Here is a 9,760-nt window from a genome sequence, read left to right on the forward strand (position 1 = left end):
TAGATAGATATGGATGGTAATGCATTAAGCATCTGTCCCTCTCGTCTGTCAGTCAGCTGTCTGAGCTGAAGCTCCTAGCTAAACAAACAGTAGACTGGCTTTGCATCCCAAATGGCATCCTTTCCCCTAGATAGTGCACTACTTTTGACCAGAGCCCTGGTCAAAAGTAGTGCACTATAAAGGGAATAGGGTGCCATTTGGGATGCAGCCTGGCACATAGGTTAACTCAACCCTGTCTTCTGCTAGGCCTTTGAAGCGTCTTGTGAGTGACGCGGCAACCATCAAACAGGCGCGTTGATCTCCCCTCTGCGAGGCAGCCTGTTCAGGCACCTTAGGGAACGCCTAGCTGGCTGGGCCAGGAGGAACTCACATTACCATCAGAATGGGAGAATGTTGAACAGTACATACAGCCAGTGTGTAGAGCTCTGAGCCCCTCTGTCATCCTTTCCGATACACACACAGGAACGTCATTAATTCTGCCTAATCAAGCTGGGACCCCCTGCAGGGCGAGGTAGAGGGGTCCCAGCTGGTGTGGCAGCCCCTGACAGTGACTTGGAGGGCCATCTGTCCAGCCAGCGGACCTTACTCAGCCCCCACTGGCCCTCTAGCAGTCACACCAGACAAGTACAACATGGTCAGTTCAAAGGGAAGGTGTGACGGAAGGAGAGAGAGAGAAAGGGAGAGAAAGAGAATACATTAAATGAAAGAGAAAAGTCTTGAAGTCTTGAATAGCAACCAGCTCTGAGAGAGAGAGAGAGACTGCGAGAGAGAGAGACTGCCAGAGAGAGAGACTGCGAGAGAGAGAGACTGCCAGAGAGAGAGACTGCGAGACTGCGAGAGAGAGAGACTGCGAGAGAGAGAGACTGCGAGAGAGAGAGAGAGACTGCGAGAGAGAGAGACTGCGAGAGAGAGAGAGACTGCGAGAGAGAGAGACTGCGAGAGAGAGAGAGACTGCGAGAGAGAGAGACTGCGAGAGAGAGAGAGACTGCGAGAGAGAGAGAGACTGAGAGAGAGAGAGAGACTGCGAGAGAGAGAGACTGCGAGAGAGAGAGACGGCGAGAGAGAGAGACTGCGAGAGAGAGCGACTGCGAGAGCGACTGCGAGAGAGAGAGACTGCGAGAGAGAGAGAGAGAGACTGCGAGAGAGAGAGACTGCGAGAGAGAGACTGCGAGAGAGAGAGAGACTGCGAGAGAGAGAGCGACTGCGAGAGAGAGACTGCATTCTCTTTTATAACTGTTCAGCGTTCTCCCACCACCGTACACACCACGGCTAGCTGGAGAAATAGCCCATCCTAGCTGTCTGGATAGAGAAACCTCTTCTGGATTTAAATTGCAGAGCTGTCTTTGGACAAATTAATAATGGATACAGCCGTCGGCAAATTGAATTTTTAATTCCTCATTTCTCTCTCCCACATTTTGTTTTCTAGCTTGCTTTATTCATTTCAGTTGTGATTCATTTTATTGCTTTGCATGACTGTAATAGGATAATCCACCCTTACAGCCCTGTAAAAGTAAAGTACATGTGGCATATATTCTCCCTGTTTGCTGTTATTTATCACCCTCCCCAGTAGCAGTATCCAGTGAGCTTAATCGATTAGTACCGAAACAGGCCTATGGGCCGTTGCCCCCCCCCCCCCCCCACGCCTGTTCACATGTCATGACTCTAAGTAATAAGGGGTTTCTGCGATAGTATTTCACCTCTAGCTGTGGTATAAATCGCAGAACCGGGGACCTTGATTTGTGGCTGCGTTGTGGAGAATTACCACACATGCTCTTTAACAAACAGAAGAGAACGAGCAATCCTGTTGCTGAATTGGCATGTCCTCATTTTGACTAACACTTAGGTGATAAAAATTAAGCAAGATGTAATTTATTATTAAGAGGCAAATGTTTTTTGTCCTTGAAAGTCTTCACTCCCATCTGTACACGTGTTACACAGCTCTTTGTTTTCTCACCCGCACCAGCTGCTGATTTAGACTCCCTGAACACTGATTATTAAACACATTTCTTTCTGTTTCATTTGCATCTTTGTCAGTGTTTGTCATTTTGTGTGGCTCAGTTGGTAGAGCGTGGCGTTTGCGTGGCGTTTGCCACGCCAGAGTTATGGATTCAATTCCCACGGGGGACCGGTTTAGAAAAAAGTATGAAAATGTATTCACTCACTACTGTAAGTCGCTCTGGATAAGAGCGTCTGCTAAATGACTAACATGTCCAATGTAAATGTACCAGCAGCAGGAGAGCAGTGCCTGTCGTAAAATGTCACTTATCACTGATTTCTACCCAGATTATCTGAATGTCCATTTAAACCTCAACAGTTATCCAGCTAACATCTGGATGTACAGGTTAGAATCTGAGTATCCATCTTACTAAAGGCACAGATCAGTCATGCAGAAATTAAACTTTCAGCCTCTCGATTACCTCCCTGAATGCGTAACCATGTTTTCCTACAGTTATTGAGTAACATAGAGTTTGACTTCCCCCACTAACAACCTCTTCTCTCTTTCTTTCACTTCTCTCCAGGTGTTTCTCCAGGTCAGATCACTTGGCGCTGCACATGAAGAGGCACATCTAAGAGAGAGGGAGGAGGAGAGCGAGGAAGAAGAGCGAGAGAAGGGAGATAGGAGAGAAGAAGAAGTAGGCAGGAGGGAAGACGAACACCAGCTCCAGCTCTCACCATCCCGAGGCTGCCCCTGCCACCTGAGACCTGACACTAGAAGCATAGCATGGGGGATGACACGCTGGACGGATGTAAGCCACGACCCGGGATGGACCCATGGTCGGCGAGGACAGATGAAGGGATGGAGGGAAAGAGAAGGAGGAGGAGGAGCTTGTTGTTGTTTTTTAATTCACACTTCCGTGATTCACACATCTCTACTCAACAGTCTACAACTCTCTTTTATTGCATCCTCTGATTAGCCATGCCTTGGTCTGATCCAAGCCTGGTAACTCAGACACTGCCAAACCAATACGCTGATCCAGTTACGACCCATTTACACTCTACTGTTTATTTTATGTACATTTAAACTATAGAGCGACTTGGGAAAGGAGATGGTTCACCCAGAATAAACTGCTAAACTTTGACACGCCAATCGTCAGTGACTTGCAGAAGCAACGATGGGCATCCCAAACCAACAGCAACTATTGCCCATTTTATATTGGTGTGCTGTTTCCCAATCCTATCACAATGTTTTAGGGGTGTCTCTACCCTCACCAAGCCGTGTGAAATAACAACAATGCCAGAATAGCGAGAAGAGAGAGACCAATGGAACTAGTGGCCAATCCGTCAGTGTCGCCCCCTGTCTGTGGGAGGAGGGTCTGACACTTCAGAGAGTGAGCTCTGTGACCCTGATGCGGACTTCTCAGGCTCTCCTGTAGGAGGCGCTCTGCTCTTCTCTCTCACCTTCACTCCTGCCACCTCACAGGCATCATCTAACAAATGCGCAGCGACACTTTCTTGCCTTTGTTTTTTAAAGACAATTAATTATTATTATTAAGAATAAAGGTCTGTTTTCTCTCAGCTGAAATGTCTTAAAAATTCACTGAAGGAAAAAAACTAAAACAGTTTATGTATAAACGAGGAACAATGTGCACATTCAAGGGAGGAACAACGAATGAACTTCCCCCGACCCGTATGCACAGGCTAAACTCAGTAGCCGCTATCTAGCACTGATAGCTAAGAAGATGGAAAAACAAAAAAGAAATCACATGAACGCTGAAAGAAAAAGGATTTGTATTGTTGGCCTGATATGAAAGGAAAGGCCGTCTGTTTTCCACTCTGTGTTTTTCTCCGATGCGATCCAGCTGAAAACAAACCTTGGCGGGACCTTCGAGGCTTCATCACCAAGCCAGGACCAGAACAGACACTGGAAAATGTTTGCTTTGTTTGTGGAACTCCACCATGGAAACCCCTATCTCCTCCAGTATGGAGGAGCCTGGGAGGCTGGTCTGCTGTGAGTACATCCCCTATTTGGGAGACTAGGGACCTGATAGGCTACTGGACATGAATCTGGGTATTAGAAAGGACAACATGGCCTCATCATCCCAGAGGGACTTGCCTGTTTCGTATCCATTGTCTGCACTGACTTTTTCAATGTTATCTGTGCTTTTTTTCATACAGTACAACAAAAAAAACTGAAAAAATTATACAAATAAAAAAGACTGCATAAAAATACTCAAAAAAATACTACACAAAAAAAACGATTCCGTCTCTCTCACACTCACACCGTACAGGCACGTAGACACACACCAACACACAGAACAGTTTCTTTGCTCATGGCTCCACTTTGAGATAAGGAAAGTATATGATTGAGTTAATGAACAGAGTTGGAAAGCAAAACACTGCATGGCAGCTTCTCACACTCGGATCGCTTCCCGGAATCATTTGTTCTGCTCCAAATTTTTCACAGTAGGATTTTTAGCGATTGTTGTTTTGTAGATGAAGATCTGATTCCGCTGGAGGTAACGGCTTTGAAGTGAGAAAACGAGCTCATTCTCATGTTCAAACAATCTCAGTCTCTGTATGTTAACAATCAGCTTCAACAGCATGGGACCAGATTCCTCTGCCCCAGGTCTATGAAGTCTTACATAGCCTTGCAATCAGGGCATTAATACCAATACCACTGTCACTATTACTGTACCCACCAACTTCCCCTCTCACATAAACCCTGGCCTCCTCACATCCGTTGTAATGGCTGCTGTATAAAAATAGATGCCATTACTCTCTCTATAGTAATGTGTATGTTTCAACCTTGCCAGACTCTCCTAGACGGTTCCAGAACTGCCCTCAGGGGGGCCGGTGGAGCTCAGAACAATCGATACCAAAAACCTCCAGCGCGGAACTGCCCTCGAGCCACGGGCAGGGTCTGGCACAGAACACAGCGGCATCTGGGAAGCCGACCGTCTCCATACTAGGCCTCTTAGCACCACCGCGGCAGCTTTCTCTACAAACACAAAACAAGTCTCTCGACAACAAGACGATGTAAAACAAGACAAGTCTCTCGACAACAAGACGATGTAAAACAAGACAAGTCTCTCGACAACAAGACGATGTAAAACAAGACAAGTCTCTCGACAACAAGACGATGTAAAACAAGACAAGTCTCTCGACAACAAGACGATGTAAAACAAGACAAGTCTCTCGACAACACGACGATGTAAAACAAGACAAGTCTCTTGACAACAAGACGGTGTAAAACAAGACAAGTCTCTCGACAACAAGACGATGTAAAACAAGACAAGTCTCTCGACAACAAGACGATGTAAAACAAGAGATTGAAATGATCTTTGTGTTTTGATTCCACTTTTTAGTTGGAACTTCTTCCTTGTTGTTTTGTTGTTGTTTTAACGCTACAATTATTATTTTTGTTGCCATGGTGGATGATGCAAGGTCATGCCAAAATGTAAGAAATGCAGGAGGGCGGGTTTTGAACGACCCCCCTTCTATGTACAATCATGTAGGGTTTGTTTGTGGCACTTTGTGCAGGATTCGCGATGGTATGTCTGTGTGTGTCCCAATGCGAGCTATAGTACGGCACATCTGTTGGAAACATTGTGAATTTAATTTGCGTTGTGAGAAAAAATACTACTAGTAGACTGGTGGCCAAACTAACAGTGTGGGAGACTGGGATTGTACTGTGTGTTGGTTGATCCATTCACTTTAACAGAGCTTTCAATCTATCTAGCAATGGCTGACAATATTGCTTTTGTTTTGTTTTTGTTTCTGACGTTTTATTTTCTCTTCAAAACACTCAAATCACGTTCATTTGGGATCACAGAGCAGAACGATGGAAAAAACAACTAGTAAGACTCAAACCATACGTCATGCACTTCAATGGCCCCTCCAATAGGTTCAAGCAAATGAAAACTCTTAAAACACTCTTATGTTCTAGCAGACGTTCACTTCTGGTTGGAGACTTTTCTACAGCTCCCACTGCAGCAAAGCCTGGATAGAGTAAACAGGAAATGGATACAGCAGTCATGGTCATTTAGCCCATAACAGGCCTACATGCTAAAAAGATTGCAGCACACAGTTTAAATATATCCAAATTAGCCCAACTTTAGTCCCCTTGCGTACACACTGACAGATCTCAAACCCCACTTCAAATGAAAAGTCCTATTCTATTTCTGTCCTGTGGCATTCCCACCAGAAGTAGCTAGCTAGCCCTCTTGCCCTTTCCCTCGCCTGTTAAAACACTGCTTGCTGCCATGGAGATGCTCCTATGTAGTTTCTTGGGCGCTAGTATCCCACAGCTCTGATTAGCATTAGCGCTGCAGGCTGCTCTGTGGAGGCTCCTGTAGTCTCTCCAATCGCACTCCACTAATGAGAAAGGCATTTGGTCACAGGGAAACAGAGGTCTAGGGGGAAAAAACATAAGGGACCACGAGCCAAAATGGTTTCATTTCAACGGTCCACAGTACTGTTACGAACCCAGTGGGCAATCTGCCACAGAGAAAACAAGAGTACATTAGCAGCAGCTTATCGTAAAGCCAGAAAGTTATTGAAATTGAAGAGATATTTTTTTGACAAAGATAAAAATGGTTTACCCCCGGGATTAACCAAATGATAATGAAATTAGTCCTGCTTTATGTCTCATGGATTAGCGATTTGAAATGAGATTTTGATGAATCCTACAGGTCCTTATAGCCATTTACAACAGATCCCCCTCCACCGCCCTGCACCTGCTCTCTACAAGTGCCATTCTAATAGCCCTCTATCCATCTCTCACTCCCTCTCTCACTCTCACTCTCACTCTCTACAACCCCACAGCAGTGATCCATGCACAATCAACTGCAGGAACGCTGAATACACACCTATACGCTTCCACCCAAAGATTTTAGTAAATTGCTGTGAATGAAATTAGAGAGAGAGAGAGAATTAAATAGTTTTAATGTCCACTACAATTCCACCATTATTGTCCCCCCTCCCCAACCCTGACCCAACTTCTTCAAGCATTGCAATCTTGTCTGATGTTCAGTGTGGCCGAACTCATTGTCTGTTCATGGTTGTAAAATATGGTCGTGTAGTCTCTTTAGGGTGCCCAATTCAAGGGTGACTTAACTAGCACCCTACCAATTCTAATGTAGACTTAGTTTCCCATAGCTTCTTAGTACAGTGCAAAATAGTACAGTGGAGTCTAATATTTCAAACTGTCATGTCTGAGGTGGAACATCAAGTCTATGTTAGGTTAAACGTTTGGAAAACCATCCCGAGAACGATGGCGTCATACACCTACCTACCTTAAGCGTTCTCCAAACTTGAAGCCTCACACGTTCGGTCCCCATGAGGTAGGGTTGTCGCTTTGGTGAGGCTTCTGGCAGCTTTGTAGATACATCTAGTAATAGTTCTCCCACTCAGTGACTTCACAACGGGTAACAACAACAACAACCTATATAGGGGAACTTAAGGGGGGTTTTGTTCACTACTAGGCAACAGTGCTTCAGCATTTAAACACATACATACAGCTCACACAATCTTTTAATGTTCCTGTTCTTCTAGATTCCCAAGCATACCATTTCACTACATTGACTTACTGTGCACACGCCATAATGTACCTATTTACTTACTGCTAGTTTAGTCTGTTGGAACACTCAAATGTCAAATATCCACTTAACATATTGTGACACTTCCTGATACACTTAACCACAAGAACCAATTGGGGAAGACCAATTAGATGGTTTCTTTTTAGATATTAGCCAATCAAACTGATGGGTAACTACTATATTATGGACCCTCCACTGTCATCAAATGGGCAATAGCAACTGGGCATGTTCATTACTGTCTACTTTTTAAGGGAAGGAGACGTCCTACTTTCAACAGGTGACTACTTTCTTCCTGAACTCATGGTTCTTGTGGGTGCACCTGCATCAGGGAGTGAGTCTGTATCTGCTGTGTTTGTCCATATTTAATGTGTCAGTATATAAGGGATTGACAAATCTCCCCCCTGTGTCTTTCTGTATCCCTCCACCTCATCCCCACTTTCCTTTCGTCCCCCAATCCTACTCCATCCAACTCTGGGGCCCAGGCATCATACTCTGAACAGTACATAGAGGAATAGACCCTGTGGGACTTTGTCCCCCTGAGATGTTTTGTTCCCTCAGACTTGCTAGTATCTAGTGCAGAGTACTCTAGAGTTCTATTGTATTCCCAATTCTAGAATCTAGAGTTCTATTGTATTCCCAATTCTAGAATCTAGAGTTCTATTGTATTCCCAATTCTAGAATCTAGAGTTCTATTGTATTCCCAATTCTAGAATCTAGAGTTCTATTCTATTCCCAATTCTAGAATCTAGAGTTCTCTTCACCCTCTGTCAAGTGGAGAGTCGTGGTTAGAGAGACAGCACCAGGATGTGCAACTCAGTCAAAGGGCCAGCAATAGAAATGCAATTACTAGAACGGACATCCCTATTCAAGTCAAGTCATTCTATTTCTATGGTAACACCCACCCAGCCAACAACACACATCAGTCTGAGAGCAGAGATAAACCCCAAGGCTTTTCTCAGACCGTCAACAGTACATCTGAGCCTCCACGTGGTAGTCTAGTCCCAGTCCAGCCTCTACACCTGGTCAGTCTGACAGTGGAATGCCTTTCCTATTGTCACCTCTCTGTCATTCATTCCTTCTGCAGGGGCCCCATAATGCCAACAACACAATCACCTCTCCTTCCTATCAGACTCCTCCACTTCTCCATCCATCCCTCCCTCCCTCACTCCATAATGCCAACAACACCATCACCTCTACTTCCTACCAGACTCCTCCACCTCTGCTCTGCATCCATCCCTCCCTCCATAATGCCAACAACACCATCCCCTCTCCTTCCTACCAGACTCCTCCACCACTCCCTCCATCCCTCCTCCATCCCTCCATAATGCCAACAACACCATCACCTCTCCTTCCTGCCAGACTCCTCAGCCTCCACTCCTCCACCTCTCCCTCACTCCCTCCTCACCCCTCCCTCTCCCTCCCCACCCCTCCCCCTCTCTCTCTCCCTCCTCACCCCTCCTTCTTTCTCTCTCCCTCCCTCCCTCCCTCCATAATGCCCTCCCTCCCTCCATCACCTCTCCTTCCTGCCAGACTCCTCAGCCTCCACTCCTCCACCTCTTCCTCACTCCCTCCTCACCCCTCCCTCTCTCCCTCCTCACCCCTCCTTCTCTCTCTCTGTCTCTCTCCCTCCATCCCTCCTCCCTCCTGCCATTCCTCCACCTCTCCAACCACCCCTCCCTCACTCCCTCCTCACCCCTCCACTTTCCTTCCGCTTGCTGTCATGGTCAATTACTTTTTGGTTTTCTCTTGGGTTCTTTATTTCCTGGTTTACATTTTTTTCTGTACAAAGTGTTTAAAATATTATTATTTGTATTATATGATGTTAGTATGGTAATGTTCTTTATTAAGGAAGAAGAAAAATTTATTTTTGTTACTGGTCTGTTTCATAATTCTTTTTTAAATTGGTATTGTAAGATATCTATGCAAGAGCTGTTCAGTGGAGCATTTTTATTTAAGAATGTCCTATGTGTAATAAATGGTAGAATCTGGCTCTGTCTGGCGTCTTTTGTTTCTTCTGCAGACGCTTGCAACCGACAACAATGAACAATCGACAAGACACATACTGTAGTGTAGAAACAGCTCACTGCTCCTTTCCATACGGTATAACTCCTAATCTTTGTCCAAGCTGTTCTCTGAGAGTAGAGTCTCATTATAAAGCCCTCTGACTCCATGAGTAACACAGCCTAACAATGGATCCCTGCACCGGCGCTCAAACCAATTCC

The 9,760-nt window shown here is 45.4% G+C and overlaps 1 protein-coding gene across 1 annotated transcript in view; it reads left to right on the plus strand.

The window, feature by feature from the left end:
* Positions 1-9,526, plus strand: part of LOC139539045 (Krueppel-like factor 7) — a 137,226-nt gene extending 127,700 nt beyond the window's left edge. Inside the window, exon 4 of the mRNA XM_071341737.1 lies at positions 2,520-9,526. Within this exon, the coding sequence (XP_071197838.1) occupies positions 2,520-2,571 (52 nt within the window). The 3' untranslated portion in view covers positions 2,572-9,526. The remainder of the gene's footprint in view (positions 1-2,519) is intronic.
* Positions 9,527-9,760: the final 234 nt, after the last annotated feature.

Source organism: Salvelinus alpinus, chromosome 14, assembly GCF_045679555.1.
Source record: "Salvelinus alpinus chromosome 14, SLU_Salpinus.1, whole genome shotgun sequence".
Lineage (NCBI taxonomy): Eukaryota > Metazoa > Chordata > Actinopteri > Salmoniformes > Salmonidae > Salvelinus > Salvelinus alpinus.